Source organism: Contarinia nasturtii, unplaced genomic scaffold (assembly GCF_009176525.2).
Source record: "Contarinia nasturtii isolate CC-2019 unplaced genomic scaffold, AAFC_CNas_1.1 Cnas_scaffold_1037, whole genome shotgun sequence".
Lineage (NCBI taxonomy): Eukaryota > Metazoa > Arthropoda > Insecta > Diptera > Cecidomyiidae > Contarinia > Contarinia nasturtii.
Window position 1 is genome coordinate 6,827,069 of NW_022198383.1, and position 23,690 is coordinate 6,850,758.

The following is a 23,690-nucleotide window of genomic DNA, read 5'->3' on the forward strand; positions in this document are numbered from 1 at the left end:
TCAATCAACAAAGTGAGAATTTAGTCGAGAGGTAACTGCCCTGAAAGCTGAAACTTTAATTGCTCAAAAGTGCATTCGAGCTCAAGCTTCAGGTTATTGGTGTTGTGCATTTTCAACTGAATTCCATTACATTGTGCACATTCGTCATTGAAGTTTTTCTACACAATATGAAATAAACACGATTGAGTGATTTTTTGGCTGTTGGAATGTTCACAGTCGGTTGGTAATAATAATATGTGGCAGTGGCTCATATATATTGTCAACGCTTCAATCACACATCACAAAATTCCATATGCACCTAACAAAATTGAATTCAATGCCTCTAGAAGCTCTATGTCAAATAAAAATCAAATTCAATCGAATGAGACAGTGTGACAGTTGTATGTTTTCCCTTTTTGTTTGGTGTATGACAAAACTCACTGTTTGTACACACGATAATATAAGTATTTTTTTTTTCAAACAAAACTACTTAGACGCGCGAAGAACGGACAACGAAGTTGAAAGGAAAAAAAAATATGCGTGTACATGTTGTAAATCATATAACATTTAAACTTGAAATAAAAGCGTTCGCTCTCAGTGAATTTCAAGGTCTATGAACCGCATTGATCGTTTTCAGTGCGCCGCGTACACTTTTTACTTGTGCAAGATTCAATGAAATTGGATATTTTAGATTGCCGTTTCTCTCTCTCTTTCTCTTGCATACAAAATACATTGATTCAAAATTGCTAAGCGCACTGTGATATATCGATCGTTTCGTAAAATCAAATAAAGCAAAACAACGGAGTTCATAAATTTCTTCATGCCATGAAAATTCGTAAACTGTTACAATAATTTACTCTGTGGCGCATAAACCCACGGATAATTGCAAATTTTTCGTTTGGAAGCCGAATCACGCCGAATAACCAGACAAATTTGCGCACAACCAACACTCATTGATCGTTTCAATTGCTCAATGTATTTCACATATCAAATGCACCGAGAAAATGTTACAACACTTGCTTTTGGCCTTTGCGACTACAATTCATTACATTTTGATAGAAACAAAAGGTGACAACATACGTATCAAACGGCACACAACGGTACGATATTAAAAGCACATATATATTTTAATTTTCCATACCGACATTTTATGACTGCACAAAGAGTTCGAATTGCACACCCAAATTCAACTGATCTTCTCACCCAATGCGCAAAACGTGATTCACACTGAATTTATTTCGTTTTAATACAATCGATTATTGTTATGCACGATTTTCGATTTTGAGGCAAGTCATAACACACATATATAAAGCACACTCCAAATGAATGCATTGTTGGCAACTACTGTCGACAGTATCTTGTCAAAAAAAAAAAACAACCCAACCATTTCTAGTGCTGGAACAACAAATGGCAAGTTCTATTTTCAAAATAGGCGTACAAACGGAGAATGATGAGATTGGTGGTAATATATTTATTGCAACATCGCTTGACACCACATATCGCACGTAGGAATGAATAATTTGTTGAAAATTTTCGATTATGTTGGTTGTCAGCATGACCATAATTTATATTCACAATGCAATGCACTTTATCACCATTACGTTTACAACTTTGTCGAGTAATTTAATTACGTAGGTTGCTCCATAATTTTTTTTAAAATGGTACTTATAGTGTTGCCCGATGTAAACCATTGTCATATTCGTAAAGTTTGATGTTTTGGTATGTATTCGTGCCCTGAACCTTTTGTCGTACGAACGCTATTTGTATTGTTTACAGTGACTGGCATAGCTGGGCAGACAGGGGGGGAGGGGGGGGATTACCCCCTCCTGAGGCATCAAATTTTAGCGTTACCCCTTTACAAAATCAACAAATTTTTGCGTTACCCCTTTACAAAATTCATGATTTTGGATAGAATTTTTCTCATTTTGCTAGGGTTTTTGGATCATAGATGAAATTTTCCTATTTTGCTAGGAGTTTTTGAGAAAATTACCCCCCCAATCCCCCCCCTGAATTTTTCAGTCTGCCCAGCTATGGTGACTGGTAAACTGCGACTCAACAAAAAAATGAATTTTACACGTGAAGATTTTCGTAAAATGATTTACTACGATTTTCGAAGTAAATTATCTCAACAACAGTGTTTCGATCGACTTCATTTGGCCTTTGGCAATGAAGCACCAACCCTTCAGACAATTTATAACTGGTACCGAGAATTCCGTTGCGGTCGTAGTTCGCTCAAAGACGAGTTTCATACAGGTCGTCCAAAATCGGCTGTTGTGCCACAAAACATCGATGCTGTCAGAAAACTGATTATGGAAGATCGTCATGTGACCTACCGTGAGATTGAGGCATCTTTGGGCATTTCATCCCACAGCATACATACAATTTTGCATGAACATTTAGCCGTAAAAAAGATTTGCTCTCGTTGGATCCCACATAAATTGACCGATGAACAAAAAATGGCTCGTGTGAGTTGGTGTAAAGAAATGCTCAAGAAATTCAATCGTGGTGCTTCAAAAGACGATAATAAAATCGTCACTGGTGACGAATCGTGGATATATGCCTATGAGCCCGAAACGAAACAGCAGTCGACTGTATGGGTCTTCCAAAATGAAGATAACCCAACGAAAGTTGTTCGAGCAAGAAGCACTTCGAAGCGAATGGTCGCCTGTTTTTTCGGGAGAAGTGGTCATGTGGCAACCGTTCCACTAGAGGATCGTAAGACCGTCAATTCTGATTGGTATACCACCATTTGTTTGCCCGAAGTGTTTGGTGAAATAAGAAAAAACAACCACCGTCGCAAAATAATTCTTCATCACGATAATGCGAGCTCTCACACATCTTTTCAAACTACTCGATTTTTGACCGGTCAAAACATCGAACTGATGGGTCATCCACCGTACAGTCCTGACCTGGCACCCAATGACTTTTTTTTGTTCCCAAGCGTGAAGAAAAAACTACGTGGTCAACGATTTTCGACACCAGAAGAAGCAGTTGAAGCGTTCAAAACACACGTTTTGGAGATATCAGTTTCGGAGTGGCACGAATGCTATGACAAATGGTTTCATCGAATGCAAAAGTGTATCGATCATCTCGGGGAATATTTTGAAAAACAATAAAACCATTTTCGACAAAAAACAACTGTGTTATATATGTTTTTAAAAAAAATTATGGAGCAACCCTCGTACAATTCAATGCGGTGCGACCGTGCCCTTTTTCTTATTTAAAATGTATTAGATCTCTTTGAAATGTCTCACAGTTGGATGTTTTCGGTTTAAATTTTTGTTTCGCTTTGACCAGATATTTTGCCACCACTTTTTTTTTAAATCCAACTTCTCTAAAAAGATTGTAATTTCTCAACTTTTACATCTAATCAATTACTTTGTACACATTTTAACAACAAATGTACAACAATATAAAACATAGTCTTTTAATTGTAATTGTCTACACTTTCTATATTGCGGAGCGACTATCCGTGCTCCTTGATACATGTATGTCAAATCGAGAGAATGTTTCAAAAAGAATGTTGAAAGTGTGTGGAATTTTTTTTAACTGGCTAATTCAACATTTTGTAACGAAAGAAAATTAAATTTGATAAATAATAATTTAAACATTTCCTTTCTCAAAATCGTGTGTGTGTTTGTATGTTATTTGCATAATTCCCAATTAACTAAAACAAACATGTTAACTTTTCACTTCGCCAAAGTAGAGAGTGTAGTTTTTTCTGCTCTGGACGAACATAGGAAAATGTGATGTCAAGTGATCATTTGAATCATTAAGTACTACTCAGTTATGCCTCGACTCGTTTGTCTATCGTCGATTGGGTGTGCAACAAGTTGCGAGTGGCAATTTCGTTTAATTTTATGTCGTGCTTGTTAATTTTATAATTTTCCATTCAAACGAACAAAAAATACATAGATTACGTCTCATTTTCGGATCGGAATTCTTGGGCTTCGTATAAATTATATTTTATCATTTAGTTCCATCGATGGTACTCTCTAAACCAATTCAGCGGCTACTGTATCGTTTTGCGTGTGCATCGATTACTATTATTGTTGGCAAAATATATAATTTTGAATTTGCCTCAAGCTTGTAGCGATCAATTTTGGTGTGCATTGCGCCATTGGCGTGCGCGAACTATATATATGTATATGTGTCATAGTTTTGCTTTAAAGATGTTATGTTGAGTTAAGACACGCGACAATCGATGGTTAAATTCCAATTCGCATATTTAAATATTTATGTTATCGTTAAATGTAGTTTTCAACGCAAGTTTCATGCCTAATCGATCATTTAGGGAAATAAACATTGACCATGTTCAGACTATTTCTCGCTTTTAAGCTCTCCACACGCACATACACATCGGAGACGTTCAGTTAAGCATGCAGCGTTTATATTGCATGCTTTGATGAATAAAAGAAATTAAAATGTAAGCAATAGAAAATGGGGCTGCATAAAATACAGTAAATATCTCAAATAAAAACCAAAAAATCAGCCGCTTGTGAATTGATTGTGTGCCAATTTTGAAGCATGAAACAAAGAAAATGATTGGCACCGTTGCAAGTGTGTGTTTTTAAAGCATTGCAAAGCTTCCTTCCTGATCGAGAAGCACACATGAATCGCTTGTGCAACTATATGCCTATGCGCGAATTCATGTAATTTACTCTCTATTGTATAACGTCCTCGGTGTGTGCAGCACATAGTAGCCTCTCGCTATCCATACCTATATTACGATCGATGTGTGTATGTTTCGATTAAACCGCGTTTGCATGAAACTATATAATTTCAACGCATTGAATCTCTTTAATACGAATAAATGGGCTATATAGGAAATCACAATTCATGAGCCCGTTTTTTGAGTTGCACACAGAAAACACACACAAAAAATTATTTAAAACGCACGAAGAGTCCGCCATTTGATTGCACATATCACAAACATTTTTTTTATATAATCGAATTTCAATTCATCAGAGTTTTGATAACGTCATGTAATGTTGTGAGTCGAAAATTCGACTTATCTGTCGATCAAAATGAACTAAATAAAGAAAACAATAAAACTGTAACGGGAAGGTAAAATTCAACCAATTTGGAAACAATACATCATCATAATCTGATGTGGATTCAAATTTCACATTCGAAACATATTTTGTGTTGGCGGCGATGCTTATGCGTCAATCTGAAAGAGAAATGTAATGATGGCATCATGTATTTCTCATTATGAAGAAGATATATTGGCGTTAGTATAAAACATTTCCGAATGATATAATCCAATAATTCATGAGACATTTTCGAGCATCGCTCATAAAAAGCACAAATCAACGGAACAAAAACAAATTAAAATGAGATTCGAACGTTTGAACCTGTATTCGTTTGTTTTTATTTATACGATTCACTTACGTATAGATGATCTATGCTGACATATAGCTCGAAACGAAGCAGCAACAACAATTCTCTTTAAATCACAATGTCCAGCGTCATTCACGAAAAAAGCGCACAGCCCGAAACGAAAACGATAGGAAGAAAGCATTACCAAAACAAAGCAAACGAACGAAGATGTGATCAAAGTAAAACAGACGAAAACAGCAGCCATACAAAAGTGAAAGTGTTTGTCTTTCAAAGGTACTTCTTGGCCCCTAGCTATATATCTATTTGGTGTAGATCAGTGTTTTTGTTTTGGTCTAGCGCGATCGTCATTGTTTCGGTGTTCTTTTTTTCTTCGTTACATACGTCCGGCATCGAAGATTAACAACCTTCACACATATTAATGATATTGCTGTTTATTTTGAATGTGATGCTTTGTTTTTATTAAAATAGAAACGATTAAATCGAGCACGGCCATAAAAATTGCTGCGATTGCAATTCAATTGAAAATCTTGAATAGATTGTACGTGTTTTTTTTCTTTACCTCAAGCACATCGGACAGATTACAAGCGATTTCGTTTACGATTTGTACATTTGTACGTGACGGTGACACTAATGCACTTGGCAGTTCAATCGAGTGCGAAAATTATAACTTTGCATCTCATTTTCGAGAATGAATATTTAAACCGAACAAAATAAGAGAGCAAATCATGCAAAGACTGCCTCCATTTGCATTTGAAATATTAACAACATTTTTCGCTACTGAACCGAAGCATAGCAGAGGCTAAGCGCTCTGCACTGCCCGCGAGAAGAGATATTGAATTACAAATCTAATTTGAAAAATGACCGCATTGAGTCAAATTCAGTCGATAAATTAAATGACACCATACGCTTCCATGTGACATAAACACACGTTGTGTGTTTTTCATTTAATCGTTGCGAGTGAATTTGCAAAAAACGATATGATCAGTGTGTTTGAGTTGAGTTTCTTCTTTCTCTCGTCAAATGAAACCAGTTTGACGCGTCAGGAAGAGTCAATTATTAATCGCTGTTATCTACCGTATCTAACGTAGTTTGCGAATATTTCTTTTTTTTTTCATTTGGTCTAACCGTATCGTGTTTATTAATCCCCATGAATACCATGTCAGACTAATTTCTCTCTTCGGCTATCCGATGTTATATTATTGTGTAATCGTATAATAGAAAATTTTTCGACGATATGAGTATTGCGTTAATTATGCAATTTCACAAGTGGTGTGTGTGTTTTTTTTTTCTTGCGCATTTTGTAGTTGCTTTATTTGGATTGGTTAATTGTGCGCGTCATCCAGTTTAATGGCTTAGGCTGGGAAAGTGAATGTGTTTGCGTGGCCGGCGCGCATCGAACATCATCACATTACGAACATTGCCTTATTTAATTATGGCTTTCTTCATTAGGATTTTGATATATTTTTGTATCGATCATGGGTGAGGTGAGCCGCGCATACAATGTAAACTATATTAACAGGTTGCGCATTTATCGACACGCATTTGAAGTTACTGGTTTGGTGGACGTCATTTCATCCAAATGAATGGCGTACTGATGTTGTGTTAAGATGTCTCATTAAATCATTTTCGAAAGTACTTCTTCTCTTACGAGTTAAAACCGACGTTCATTTTATTCTCAACGGAGAGCAGAAACACAATATTAAGATAAACATCGCTCTCTCGACAAAACATCCTCATCACTCAATCAATATTTTTTTTTTTTTTTTTTTTTTTTTTTCAAAGTATACTCAACAAAATATCTATTTTTACAGCCCAATGTATGTCATCTCTACCATTCAAAGTTTGTTTTGCATCAGCATTGTGTAATTCGAAGATGCATGGCGTCGAATAAAGCGTCAGATTCTCAGAATCGAGCATAGAGTGGAATGATTTTTTCTTCTTCAAAATGATGCCGTCGCCGCGTATAATGTGTGTATTGGGAAAAAATGCGCATTGTTTTGGTCTCATTGGGTTCATTCATAAAATTTAAACAACATGAAAAAAAAGATGTGAATGAAAAATCTTATTTTCTGCGTAAACATTAAATAAATATGCCTATGTTGTAATGTATATTTAAAGCGAATGGTAAACTTTGTTCCCAGTGTGTTTACAGATACAATGTTGTAGCCTATTTCTCTTTCATATTTAAACAAATCAATCAAAAGAGCATACAAAATGCTAACGATCTAATGTGAATGAATTTTCATTATCGTTTATCGATCATAATGATCAACACATTCCATTCATATTCCTTTCTCCATTGATCATGCGATATACAACTATATGTTATTATGAGTCGCATGCTTATTAAGCCCGAAACAAAATTTCAATTTAAATGAAACAATGATACGTTTGAAAGATTCAATTAAAAGTGAATTGTCTACAAAAAAAAGCGGCAATTAATCATTGCATTTCATTGAATGAGGTTAGTAGGCTGAATTAGTATTTGCGTGCAAGAGTGCAAAGAGTAAATGTTACACGTTTCGCTTGTGTTATTTTATTTCTGATTGTTTTTTTTCGTCACTCATTTCGCATCAATCATTTAATGTGTTACGAGTTCAAAGCGTACAGTTTCGAAATGTGTGCGGTTTATTTTATGGTTGAAGAATACTCAAATATAAAAAAAGAACCAAAACGCAGGAAAAAAAACACTAATAAATCAAAGCGTCGAATGAATTATTAGGCTAAGAAGAATGCAATCGTGCAGAGATCGTCAATCGAAGAGAGTGAGAGGAATATTGTAAATAGTAATAGGCAGTAGCAAATGTGCTGACTAATCTAACATGTGTTTCGTATTACGTGATCGTATGCCGTGTGTGGATTATGTTTTCGCACAAAGTCGCATTGCCATCGCACGGTATCGAAAACAATAAAAAAAATATGCGTTGCGCCGCATCGTTTCCCTGTCGACACTCAATGACCCTTTTTGTTAGTTCATCGTTTGTATTTTAAAATCGACGATGTATCGAAGCTCGTGCGATCACAACGTGTATCTTTTTCACTTATTATGTAAATGCAAACGGTACATTTTATTTTAGATCGTGTATACGCTTTTATTCATTTTTTATTGCTGTTACTTCATTTACACATTTCAATTTTTGCATGCCAATTGGAATGAGACAGAGTCAGTGTTGTGTCTAAACAGTTTTTGTTCGCTTCTTCAGCTTATTGCTATTCGTGGCTGTTATCATCGCGGTTTTTGTGCGTATAATAACTCTTACAACACTCTTGTCATCCTGGCGTCTTATGTTTTTTTGCCATTTTACGTGTTTTTGTCCATTTGCGATACAATGGAGCATTTGGAATCATATCTCTTCGTCTTCAATTCGATGCATTGTTTTACACAGTTTTGATCCGAATCATTAGTTAAACAATCGTTGGATGTCAATAAAAACGAAAATCGGCAAACATGTAATATAGGTTTTGTTTATCAAATCTTTTTTTTGTCATCTTTTATTGTTTCAACAATCTCCTGTTATGGAAACGGCATATAAGGATTGCTCGTATAATTTGGGTCTTATTAGTGGGTAATCTGTTCATTCAAAGTTGAATGATAACATAGATTAGCGCGTAAATATCGTCAATAAATTATTGACGTTGAAAAAAAAACATTGTAAGTAAAAGGTCGTGTGTTAAACGCAAAAAAGTGCTTCATGCAAATATCGAACTAAATCAACGATGTAATGGACGTTTATAGGTTATAAATGCAGTCAAATTGAAGGTAATATCTCAATAAGTAGAGAATGCTATGGCAGAAAAAAAAAGACACGGTAGATATGAGCCGTCAATTTCATATATAAATTGGTTGTGTTAATTAATATTAACGTTGATTTACATCTGTCGTTGAATCAATGGCTTCGCAGTGTACCATATTTATTTGTCAAATTAGCACCCAATCAATCGCCTAACATTGTAATTTTCTGCACTATCCATTCATGATGGAGTGTGTTTTTTTCGTCTAGATTCAATTACTCACGAAAATAACAGCACTTAAGCCATGAATGGTCATTGATTTTTTTTTCACTGACAAAAAAGCACTTTACTTCTAATGTGCGATCACATTGAGTCGGTGTGTTTTTCATCTTCTGCTCAACATTTCATCACAAAATTAAGTACATCGATATTGAGCAAAAAAATATTTCTTTGTGTGTTCGCCGCAAAAAGCGTTTTTTTTTTCAAATTCACGATTTAGAAGGTTAAAAAGAAACTAAACAACTCATTTTTATTTAATCTTTTTTGATCAGGCACTTGACGACCAAATAATATACGTAGAGATGGTTGTTTTTTCTCATTTAATTTTAACGACAAATAAACAAAAACCAATTGAACAGATAAAGTGTATCAACAATAAAAACGAGATAAATTAACTGGCGACCACCAAGGTCCCGACATTTGAGCACGCCGTGTTTCTTTGTTTTGGGGTTTGAAACTTTGCTACAATTCTTAAGATGAAACAATAAGCAAGACACATTTCAAGATCAATAGATCACAAGAGCCGTTTGAACGAAGCAAAAGTCGTTCATGGACAATTTCAAGACTACGAAAATTGAAAGCAAACTTGAATGGCCTGGATGGATCTGAAGATGCATGTAAGAAATAAAAACCAGATGCACATTTCCGATGTTCGTTTTGATCATTGCGATAATGATGAATCGTGATGAATAAATTAAAATCCTGTAAATGTCGTAAAATAACTTAATCTGTGCACAAACATACACAGCCATCATTTATCAAGCTGTCATCATTTTGTCCCGCTTGTTGCACGTCTGTCGCTTTTCGTTAATTTATTAATCCGCGAGCACACATTACGCGAATATGCTGGAATGCAGACTTGTATTTCACCGAGAGATTCTCATGTATGCTCGACGCTCGTATATGTCATATTAATTGCTATTCTGCATTTGCAACATTGTGAATGTTTCATGCATATTTCTTAGTTTAGATGTGTTTCAATTTAAAAGATGATGTATGTGTGTGTGTGCCGTTTGATAAATTTCCATAGATTAAGGTGATTTTCAACGAATACTCGTAATATCGCGTGTTTTTAGAATCGTTTGAATGAAAATCACCACACAGCGGCAGACAATCGAAATCGCATCAGACCAAACTGTGCGAGTCATACTTCGTCTACCGCTAAATCGTTATTAAATGTGTTAATAGAGATAAGTGTCGGTTGAGTGCGGTTTCCTTATAAATTTAAAAATAAGATTGTCGGAAAAGTAATTTATATTGAAAATACATGGTGACTCTAATGACTTATACGACGGGAAAATTCTCATGGACCTTGGCTGACTTTATGAACAGCAACAATTCATTGTAGAACATTATATTGCAATAATAAATAATAATTGGATGAAACGATAGAGGTTTTAGACATAAAATGTGGCACAAATTACGATAAAAAACAAACCAAATCGCATATATCTCGCTTATGGCAAATTTTAATTGTTGGCTGCGCGAAAATTTATGATTTGTCTTACATAATCGACAACAAAGACGAAGAAGAAGAAAAAAAACCGTATGATGATCGTATCGAATTAGGCACATACAAACCATTTTATATGCGTAGAGCAAATAGGCTCGCTTTTTGATTGTTGTAACAAAACTTGTGAGATTTTTAAGCAATGAGTGAGACAGAGTCAAGATGATGATGGCAGCAATAAAAATGGAGAAAGGTAAATTGTGATGCCGAAACGGCTTATGGCTTGTGTTTGCATGCCAGAACTACAAACAGCAAACTATCACATAATCTACACAGATTCGAGGCAATAAAATGAAAATAGTTATTAGTATTAATTTACATGTTATTGACGGCATATATAAATATTTTATATGGTCTCTCGAATGAGGCAATTTCGAACTAAAGAAGAAGAAGAATGAAAAAAGTATCGATCGCGATGCAAACATATCCCAAAATGAAATCGCAAACTAGTATGTGAAGACTTGAAGCGTTCATTTTATGGATGAAAATACATATGTTATCGGGCTTTAATGCTTCCTATTGCTATAAACACTATCCACGGCGAAAATGAACCAGAAGTTCGTCTGGGATATTGCTTGTAGTTGGTCAATTACAAGTTATTTTACCCCGTATATTGCCATATCATTATATCAGTGGCATGCACCATGGTAAATATCTATTTACTCGCACCCATTTCTCCAGCGTTGCAATTTCGATTCAGGCTTGTGATAAAATGTTCGCATTTCATATTGTGAATTATATTATTACGATAAACAACAAATAAATCGAATCAGAAATATGACGGGTCTGCCGGTAGGATCTCACGCCGCACTTCAATTTTGTCGAAGTCGTTTTTACAGTCGATTTACTAATGGTATGACAGCGAGCAAAGAAAATGAGTAGATATTGGTTCGCGAAATGGTATTTACTGATAATGATCGGTTATTAATCGAAATTTCAAACAACATTTCCAATGGAATATCAAAATTTGTTGGCATCGAGCCGCATTATAAGCAATAGTTTTATGGCAAATCAATATATTTTTTTTACTGGATTTCGATTGAAGTTTGGTAATTGAATTTCTTTAGAAAAGTGGGCGGAATAATGTTTTGAAAATCAAACGTCGAATGATTTACAACATTTGTATATGACACCTCATGAAAGAGAATTTATTAAGTAATACAGAAGTCGTAATCCAGAAGTGTTGCCGATTTCTTTATTGTTGTGCATAAATTTTCTCACTGAAACCAATTGAACCAGGAACTTTCACAACAGAAAAAAAGCGTAAATTGCATTTTGCCGACAGTTTTTCAGAGAAATGTGCGTAAATGTTTTTGGGCGAAAATCTGCTCCGATTCGAAATGACGGCAAATAAATTACATTTTTGAAAACCATGGGTTGAATACGATTTACGTGAGATAAGTTAAAACGGACAACGGGTTTCCAATAACATCTCTCTTTCCTTCTTTCTCGCTCTCTCTATCTCTCTCTCTCTCTCTCTCTCTCTCTCTGTTGGCAAAAATGACCAGTACTGATCGCATACATGATTCGAAACGGTTTGCCATTTAAATATGCCCGTTTTTGTTGGTCTTTCATGTTCGCATCCATCGTAATGCGTTCAATTTCGAAGAAAGATGACGAAAAAAAGGCAAAACACACATTGAACTGTTTTTTTTTCGCCGTACATTATTAAAGCAAAGCCTATGCACGATGCAAAGCCATTGTGTGTGAAAGAGCGTATTTGTGCTGCAATGAAAATCATTTCCCAGTGTACGCGTGCGAGAGAGTCTTTTATTGTGTTTTCTCTTCTTGATTTCTTCTTGTAATTTGTATCGCATTCATTTATGGCAATCCGCATGCCAGAACACTCTTATTCAGTTGATTTTTTTCTTCATCTGCACAAACATTACATAATGTCAAATGCCGACGATTACATGATTGTTTGCACACACCAAATTGCTCATTTTAACCACAGACACTAAATTATAATACTACAAACGACAGACAAACAACAAGAAGAAAGAAAGAAGAAAAAAAATAACAGCACTGTGACTGGAAAACGTTTCTGGATGAATTATTGGTGCTATTGTTTTGTTTGTAAACATTGGGTCGCAGTGCGTTTAGATGAGATGCTGTGTAAATGTACGCTAATCAAATGCAACTAATATTATGTGTGTTCCGCAATGACGGGATTTGTTTTGTGCACGCAAAAAAGTGTTAAATTATATGTGCAAATGACGCGCAATTTACACTTTGTAAGCGTTAGATTGGTTTGGCTTTTCTATGTGGTACTGTATGGGAGTTGTCTCTCATACGTGAAACGCACATCAAAAGACAATTGTGACGTACATATAGCACAACATGAATGTGAAATGAATTATTATGGTAAGGCAATGTTTGAAAAAGGCATTGAGCGAGATCATTTCGATGAATCAGCATAATGTTCAGTAATATATGTATTTTAAAAGTGAAAATCTCACCATCACACACAGTAACAATAGCAGAAAATCAAGATCCTTGAACTCAACCGTCAATGCGTCAACCGAACACCGTTATTTCTTGTCGTATTTCGCTCACCACCCATTTACAACAATTAAAATCAAATAAGTCATCGTCGTGCGGAAAACAGTACACGTTTTTATTTGTCTGTTTGTGCGAGTCTTCAACAGATATTATGGAATCAAATGAGAACAGCAATTTTTGCTTTGTTCTACACATATTTCTTTGTCACACAATTATGTCGATTTTGACTGGATTTCGGCAAATGTAACTCATTGTGTCAGTGATTTTATGGTAAGCTCGTCGTGTCACATTTGATGAAGGCGGGAGTGTGAAACAATAAAATAATCATGCGAAATGATATAACGATAGAACAAATCGCATAATTATCACATGTTTCGCATTTTTATTACTCCTTTTAGCAATGCTATTAATAGATTGTAAAAAAACGCCCACACCTTCATGCACAATGAAGATAATTGGTTTTGATCATAGATACAAATCTTTGCCTTGAGACAAGAAAAAACAAAACGTGAGTGAACCAAGCCCACAAAAACCTTTCCTAATATGCGATCATATTCATACCAATGTTTCGTTGCAATTTCAAGAAATTCCATAAGACAATACCACGGTAAAATTTCTTTCAACTACGTAAAGGTTCTATGTAATCACTTTCTCAAACGAAAAACTCTCATTATTTTTTTAAATAATTTCATGTGCAATGTTGCATTGAAAATCAACAATTATGCTTGCGAATCGAATATTCAAATTGTGTGTTCTCGTTTGAATAGAAACAAAAGCCACAACAACAACAAAAGACGAAAAAAAATGATTATGATCGTATCAAAACGTAACAATGATTTCACTGGAAATCGAGATTGAACAACTGCGGTCGAGTAATTGGCATGAGGTAATAAATCTAGAACTCAATATGTTGTCGTTCAACCAACCGATATATGTGTATATTGATTGAAATGCGAGTGTTAATTTTTAGCGTCATATTTACTAAACAAAACCCATGGCAAGCAGAAAAAAATCACGAAACAAAAACAAAATTATGCTTGGCAATTGGAAAGTTCGGTAAACCGAGAAATGAAAATTATATAATTTTTGATTGGAATTAATGAGAAATTTTTCGTGTTAAGTTTTAACAAACGACAGAGAGAAAAAAACGATCTTGGGTAGATTTTCTTGAGTGTTTATGCTCATTCATCAAATGAAATATGTTGTAGTGTTCAGTGCGGTTGCGCACGGATTTGACAATCCGTTGATATTAATTAATGATAAGTGTCATTAATCAAAGCAGCCGATGCCAATGGCACTGCAATCACGCGTCCCGCGATTCACATTCATACTTCACTTCATCAAAGACAAGATAATTGTATAAACATTTCGTCGTACTGTGTTGTTTATGTGGCTGTCGCACTCTCACAACCAAAAACAATAGATGTAAATTAAATATTTATTTGCAATGGGAAATGGTTGCCGGTTGGAAAGAAGCAATGTGTGACAGCCACAACGATCACAAGTAGGAAGTGGGTGATAATTCTATAGATTGAATTGAAGTGTGGCAACTACTTTGATGTCAACATAAGCACTTTTTTTCTTCAACACCGTTGACATTACAATGTGTTTCTGATTTGAATTTTTGCGATAACATCGAATTACTTTTGTGGATATGTTCAGTATTTCCTCGACAGCATAGCGATAATTTATTAATTAATAGTCTTGAAGCAAGTAAACCGTGTCACGACTGGTCTGTTATTACTCGGCTGAGCGATGACGTAAAGTCAAAAGAAAGACGGTTGATTGACTGAACAACGATCGCCGTTGATACGTAAGAATATTTTTCAACAACAACAAAAACTCGAACTGAACGAGTCAAATTGGTTTGGCGATTCAATTGAATGCGCGGTCAAAGACATATCAAAGCACCTTATTTGACGCAACAAAGAGACTAATTTATTTATTGGATTATTTGTTAAATTAATGCACAATGAAATTGTCATTAATCTATGACTAGACGCCGCGACTCTCTACAATCAAACGATCATGTGCAGAACATTGAATTACTGGTATTACGCTCTCGAACAATATGCATTCATTGCAATACGGTTAGATTGTGAATGCATAAACATAGAATGCGCGCTGCGACAATTTTCAATTTGCATTTTACAATTGACATGAACTGCGAATGGAATACGCTGTTGTCGCGTGTATGTCGCTACTGCACAGCTTTTATGTCGACTATTGCCCTGCAACGAATCGATGCCAATGGCGGCAGTACATTGTCACACTATGGTAGAAATGGCAAGAATGTGTTGTTTTTGTGGCGGAACACGCCACCAATCGTTTTACATTAATTAAATTATTTGCTTTTTCTTTCATTTTGTCTGCTGTTCTCGCGACTCAATTTATAACATATGAATTTATTACCGCAATCAGAACATTTCTGCCATTCTTTGCAATTGTAGACGGCATATTCTCCGTCTGTAATAATGCATTCGCTTTTCTCCAACCGAATGCGTGAACATTGAATTTTAATTAGGCAAAAAAAATGTTCTAAAACAGAAGGTGTGTTCACATGAGAAACAAAATCTCAATTTATAAAATGAACGAACGTTATTTATTATACCTTTTTATTGAATTCAGTCGATGCGATGTTTTGATTTACACGATTGACTTTTTTTCCAGTAATTTTAAAAATTCAAATTGATTTAAATTCAACATGCGCGCGAAACCGTTCGAACAATGAATAAAAAACTGCCTCATGAAATAATATATCAATTGTCAAGGTTTTTGGGCTGGCAATTTGATCACATTACTTGCATTTTTCGTAACAATCAATTCGATGATCAATATTTGTTTGGCTACTGGCGACAGAATTTATGGTTTTGCACTTGAAATTGTTTTTATATTACGAACCATTTCACCACCACCTCAATTGCCAATTCGATTGTTTGTTGTGGGTTGGCGTGTAACACTTTTATTATTATTAATTTATTGTCATTTATTCAATTGTTTGGATTTCATAATAAAGAAAGACGGCCCTTGGCATTGAAAACCAACGATAATTCGTGCGTTTCTAGTTACCTTTAATTTACTGTGCATTATCTAATATGTAAACGAAGCGAATGGAGTTTAATCGAATTAAAAAGAAATATGTTGAGTGGGCAATCGAAGTCAAATCATGCAAATTAATCCCGATTGATAATGAAGTGAAACAAATTTTTTACGTCGTTCCTTTGCTCTGTACAATGTTCTCTAATTGCTATCATGTCAATTTAATGTGTAACAAGTCGTTTTGATTAATTGATCTAAAAAAAAGTTGCGTTCTTTTTGTCGTCATAGCCGCTGCTGTTACCATTTGTTCGATTTGTTTTGCGTTGAAAATTGTTCGTTGGCGTTTTGGATTTATGACAAAATTTTATGTTTCGCTTCCACCTCGAAAAGGATAGAAAAAAAACCGGTCTGATTCTAATTTCGCAACGCCATATTTTGGCGATAACTGCGAAATTATTCATTTCGGGCTTGTAATATAGCATTTGAAAGGTGGGTTTTTCATCGTTTACACTTTTCGTTGAAGTTTCTCATTCACATTGTTGACAACATAGCCAAAAAATTACAAATTCGAAAGCAAGGTTATTTCTTTTAAGCCAAACATTTGAATTATGGAAAAACGAACGAAATTCACCAAGTGTACAAAATATATAGAACATTAAGTAAGGAAGCTAGCTGGTGTATATCGCCTTCGGATTTCTGGCTCAACTGAGCGCGAGCGCGCTCACAGTTTGCTGCACTCGATTGACATACAGTGTTTGTCGAACATGTTGACTTTTAAATTTTTCCTGTAAAAAAAAACAACTACAAAATTCCGTTTGATTTGAAAGTCAAAGGAACGGCGAAAAAATGCCAACCAATCCGAAATTCGAATTAAGAGCCATTTGTTGAAAAGGCAAACATTGGCCATAATCGATCTTACGGTAAAAAAAAACAAATCTCGCTAATAACAAAAGACACAGAATAGAAACGAGCGTGTATAGTTCATGTTCACCTTAGCGGGCACGGAGAGCAGCATATGTCACATACATGTGATATTTAGCCCATGTTTGCATGGTTTTGCGCAAATCAGTTGTACACCGTGTTCTTTTTTCACTTTTCTGTCAGTGTGCACGACGGTTTTTGAAAAATCTTTGTACATTATTATAATCGAATAAATATAATTCGTACACACCACCTAAATTTGAGTCGATTTGAGTACATTAATTTCCATTAGATTTTTATTTATGGTTCTCTTTGAGAGGGAGCGGAAAAAATAAAAAGAGTAGAATAGCGTGCCTCTTTTGCTGTTGCGCACTCTTTACCTCGGCGACGTCCGATGCGAATGTGAACACAAAAAAATAGAAAAGGAACGGCATACGAATTGGAAGGCTTTCGTATTTCATTTAAATCTTAAAATCAATTTTTGGTGTATTTGAGGAGTGTTTGTTGTTGTTGGTGCTGCAATTGCTTTTAACGATTTGTTGATTTTGTACCGAGATTTGTTCAATTTTCCGAATGTTTTTGGTTACTGTCTCACTGCTTTTTTCAATGCATTCTGCAAATCGATCGTTTGTTATTTTTGCTGCCGATCAACACATTGAGCGATTCGATTTCATGTTTTCTCAGTGTGAGCACGCGGTGGTGGTGTTGGTGGCTGATTCACATGCACCGGCGTTTTTTTTGCTAAGACGCTTTTTTCTTGTTTTTTTATTTTTGATGTGCCGTTTTGATTTCAGAATTTATGAATCGCTTATTTTTTCCGTTTTGATCTTTATCTCGATCAGTTTGTCCGAATAAAAAAAAAATGCATTCGTTTCATGCGAAAGAAAGATAAATATGAACGTAACGCAATAATTTCATTATATATATTTTTCCTGTGATTGTGACTCGTTGTTGTCGTTCATGTGTCATTCAATGTGACTGGGCTCAGTTAGGTGAATTTGAAACATGTTCAATTTTCGCAGTAAAAACTCAATGACAAATACACTTGAGAAAATAATGAAATGGTTTTGCTTGAGAGAAAAAGTTGTGATTTATTCTGGTGAATGGATACAATTTATGTTCCAACTGAGTGCGCACTATAGATCATTTCCACCTGAAATCGAATTCATTTTTTTTTGCCTTTTGGCCGTCTTGTTATAAACCCAAACAAATTGTTGCTGAAATAGAAAAAAACAAACAAACAAATAATAGCAAATGTTTAACGAGCTACACTTTAAGAATTTGCCTGGAACTTTCAAATTAAATGGCGGGCGTAAACCGTTGCATTATTCGTTTTCATTGTTGCATTGCTTTCCATTCACTTCAACTTGAATTTAATATGTTTCTCACATTTTTTTTAATCCAACTATCCATGCGTGAACAATAACCTCTCACACAAACTTCGATGTCGCACACGCAATTTTTGCATATATTTTGCCATTGTTTTCATTCAGATGTCATAGCACTCTTAAGATTCAAAATTGTCTTTTTATTGTTGGATGCTAATGAAGCACTAAGCGAATAAGAAATATAAAAAGCGAGCGTGCAGCGAGAATTCAACATTCTTAAAGACAACACTTTACCGTATATTTATTACAGCATGTAGGCTCTATGTTTTTTTTTCTTAAAAAGCAACCACAGTGACCCCAAACGCTGCATTTCAATTAACTTCATAATCATTATAATTATCAATGGCACTTTTATGGGTAAACATTTTGCACTTTCTGTGTGAGAAGCGAAAGACGGTGCAAATTTATTGATTCGCGACGGTTTCGCATCGTTTTTCCGTCCGCAAAAAGCCACTCATTGGCCATTAAAAGACCTTTTAATTAAACACACAGTAAACGATATGAATATGGCACGAGGTTTGCATACATTTTTCTTGGTGTATGTTTCTGCTTTAAATTTAAATAATGTTTCTTTTTTTCGTCATTTTCTTTTCTCAATTTTTTTGTCTATTTGGTTTTCTTTTTCTCTCGCCCCAAACACATCGTACCAAGCTCGCACAGCACTCTGCTGCAACTTTACGTGCGATGAGCGTTAATAAAATAAATACGATAGCATCAATAACTTGTTAACTTGTTCTTCAACGTACTTTTTTTGTCTTCTGTGTGTGAGCTCTTTTGTCTTGTGTGCGCTTACAAACGCTTGTTAACCAGATACTTAATTGTTTCCGATGTACTTTGTGTGTGAGATTTCATCATCGAGCCACATGTCTTACATATCAAAATAATTTCGGTTTTTGTCGTTGAATAAAAAAGTAAACAAATGAATAGCCAATTCAACACAGAAGATTCATTCATTCACTTATTGTCATGTATGCAGTCGCAACATGGGAAACTTTAAAAGAATTACGTGAATATACCGAATTCAATGACATCCATGATGTGTACACTGAACACAATTGTTTTCGGTTGATATGCACGTTTTGCGACGCGCTATCGCCATATGTGGGTCAGCACGATGTGTACGTTATTTTTTGTATATATCGGTGTATACACAAACAAGATCTCTTCAAATGTTCACATAAAAAGACGAACATCTTATTTTGAATTATCGTTTTGTTATTTCAATTTATAGCCTTAGAATCTGGTTGAAGGTAATCACATATTTACACACAATGATTTCGTTCGGACGATCTATTCTTTCGATAAATACTTTTCAATTTGTATGTTTCGACTGGCATTAGATGATGTTTTCCGATTTGCGTGAGATTTCATCATTTTCAATGGTGGAAATATTAATTAGTAGCTTGTGTATAGAGCGTTCAAAGTAAAAAAAAAACGTTGCACGTCACAGAGAACCTTCCACCAAACGTTGATTCATAACGATATAATGAGTCTTCACCTTAACCAGAAGAAAAAAACTGAAGCGTGTTGTTTTCAGCATGGCTAAGAGGTATTTTTCGATGTGAGTGCGTTTTTCGGTGTATGCGCTCTATGATTAGTTCGCCCATTTTTCTTAATGCCGTTGGCTTTGAAGGTAAATTACACTTCCTCTGGAATTTAATAAAGACAAATCACAAATCTAATGGATTCTCGGTGAGTTTATCCAATTCTTTTGCTGGCGGAATTCGGATATTGACATTGCTTCGTGACTTCAAAGTTGATTCGAGCAAAAATAACAAATTAGAAGAACGAATGTTTTGTCATTGTGTACATTTAATGGCACGAGAATATGTCGGGGCAACAAACGATAATTTTGTACCCACGAAAAACAAAGTTCACACTTCGTGGTTTGTAATCAGTAAACAATTTTTTTATTTGTATTTAAAATAATTTCGCGACACTATTCTTGAAAATAACACCTCAATTTCCTACACAACATTCAATTAAAGTCATACATTTATTGAATGTTGCAAAATGAATGTGATAAAGCAAAACCAAAAGAGTTTATCTATCGAATAGCGCGCACATCCATATATACTTTATTGGGGTTTTGTTTAAAGGTCTGCATTTAAATTACCTATACAATAAATGTATATTGCAAGAGTGCATTTATGCCAAACAAGCATATTGATCGCAATGCCAGAGAAAAAATTCGATCAACATCGAGCCGCACTGTGAATGAGTGTATCGATTCTGTGGCATCGACAATAAAAATTAATTAGCCACGATTTTGTAGCATTTTGATATTCATCCGATAACATTTTTCATATTTCAACATCGAAAGACAGTATTGTTTTACTTCCCACAAAGGTAAAGAGTACAAATAGTGCTTGATGCTTGTAGAGTATACTCCCGCTCCATTTGAACAAAAGTTCAAGAGAATGGATCTTCAATTTTCAAGCTCTGTGTAGGTTTTTTTTCCTTCAAACAATTGAAGTAAATGGAATTTGTGCACTTAAGTAATTGCAACTTTGAAAATTGGACTCCAATTGTGATACCAAAGCAAAAGAAAAACCCGTAAATCATGAAAATATTTTTCCTCTATAATAATCGCCCAAACCAATGGCTGCTAATTCCAAAATTAAATCGTATTAATTGTTTATCAAACAGAAAATCATATGAAATTGTGGTAAAACTCCCTACGAAAAGCGATTTTTTTTGCTTGATTCACCTTTACCATTGATAATTTCGTTGTTTCAAATATGTAATAGTACATAATTTTGAAATGAATGTACAGCAATTTAACAATTTCAAAACCATGGCGGTTCGAATTGGTAATATAAAGTTCGAAGAATTACGGTGGAAATGTTAAACAAAATCGTATTTCGTTAAAATATCGAAAAAACGTTCAAACAGTCTGGTATTGGTTGGTATTGATTATGTTTTCTGGCATTAAGTTTAGAAGCCAATTGAAGCGTGGAATGAAAACAAAAAAATGCGTATGAAGAAATATCTAGCTTTTATAGCAAACAATTGATATTTACGCCACACACAAGCGCACACACACACTTTTCGCTCAATATTTACATTACGCGATCGATCAATTGTTGTAATTCGTCAAAGACCAAAATGCTGCTTAGAATAGTAATGATTTTTCAGATTTCCTTCCACTTTCAAAACCATTTTCATTATGGCACAATACACTTATGGGTGACTTAGATTTTTTCGAGACGATAAAAATGACAATTCATTGGTACATGATTCATGATACATGTGGCAAGCACTTATTCTCTCGTGTGTCTTGAGCTTTTCGGCCAAATTGACACATTAAATTTTTATGTTGACAGAATTTTTGAATTTTTATTTCAATCAGCCGCGTGCACATTTAAAAACTGTTATGAATAGTTTTATGCAGTCGCGATTGTATTTGAATGATTTGGCCAGTGAACGGCATTCGGTGTGTCAGCAAAAGTCATTTCTTGCCAACAAACGATACACAAATTGACATAATGAAAGCTTGTTTTGGTTTTTCGGTTTGTCAACTTGTTGCAAATTACTTTTGAATTGTCGACCAGTTGACATTGATTAGATTTGAAACGGTTCGTTGCCGGTTTGTTTTTTACATTTTGTGCAGCTATTACACTAATTGATGTAGTTTCTCAGCCACTCAACAGCACTACCGCGAAATATTGTTGACAATCGTCACACGACAATCGAGAGAGCGAAACCAAAAAGCCACACTTCGCCTGAACAGCCAATGATGATTTGTACGCAATTGTATGATGAATTGTGAAGTTGCACTTACCGCTTTTTTTGCTAGCAAATTTCGATGGTTCGGTCGGTATTCCATGCACGCCGAAACAGAACAAGGTGACCAACAACACAAGTTTCACTGTTAACTTCATGCTACTGACATTAATAAAAACAAATATCAAGCCAAGAAAAATTATTAACGATGAATATTTCCGATCTTTTTACTCTGTGTGTCTTTCTCTTTCTATCTTTTAGCTTGTGTTTTGCTTTTTGTCTGGTTGAAAATATTTGCCGCGTTTTTTGTATTTTAAAAGTGATTTATTGTTACACGATACACTGAACATAAAAACAAGATGCAGCGCGTTCACAATTTCGATACCGTTAAATTTTGTGACGAAACTGCGAAAACCTTCTTTTTTAGGCGAAAATTAAGATTAAAAAAAAATCAACAGTTCGTTCACGAATGGCACTTTTAAAGCAATAATTAATGTCTCTGGCGTGTTTTTTTCTTCGCTCTATTCGTTTAATCGTTGTTTAATTTCCAGTAACAGGTTAAACGGAAATCATTCATCCGAATCTTGTTCGGCGACTTCAGTTCGTCGGCTGTTATCAATTAACAAGATTACTTCGTTTCGAATGCAACAGTAAAATACAACAATTTTCCACTGTACTTGTATGTGAAATACAAAATGCACATAATATTATTATTTTGGTTGGTCTCAAAACAAACGCGTAGCACAAGTGTAAATTACAATTCCACTTGGGGTGCAGTTTTTCGAACGAAATAAAACAGCTGTTTATCGACTACGCCGATGATCGTGCAACACACAACGTGTTTACCGTTCGCCGTTCAGAATTGATCTGACTCGGTTATTCACTTTCAACGAACGTGCTCACCGCGCGCAGACACAACACTTTATGCCCATTGCAATGTATCACACAACGAATGTGAATGAAGCGAAATACAAAAAAACTAATATTCGCTAAGAGAGGAGACGAAAAAAAGGAGGAGAGGAAAACACAAAGGTGTTTCAACGTGTATCGTGTTTATCTATATTTACGCTTGCTATTAATGTTGCTGTAGCTGCTGTATCGTGTTTCGCGAACTTGTATATTTTATATTTTCGATTTTGTTTGCTTTGGAAGCATCGCGTGCAGTAAATCGTTTTCAATCGCAATCAATGGGACGAATTTTAAAAATACATCTCATTGTTTGGGCCCCGTCGAAATAATCGGTGACGAGATTCATTTTCCTTAACTGAAAA

The 23,690-nt window shown here is 35.0% G+C and overlaps 1 protein-coding gene across 1 annotated transcript in view; it reads right to left on the reverse strand.

The window, feature by feature from the left end:
* The window catches only part of LOC116344542, a 26,043-nt gene extending 2,713 nt beyond the window's left edge, over positions 1-23,330 (reverse strand). Inside the window, exon 1 of the mRNA XM_031773151.1 lies at positions 22,478-23,330. Coding sequence (XP_031629011.1) covers positions 22,478-22,577 — 100 coding nt within the window. The 5' untranslated portion in view covers positions 22,578-23,330. The remainder of the gene's footprint in view (positions 1-22,477) is intronic.
* Positions 23,331-23,690: the final 360 nt, after the last annotated feature.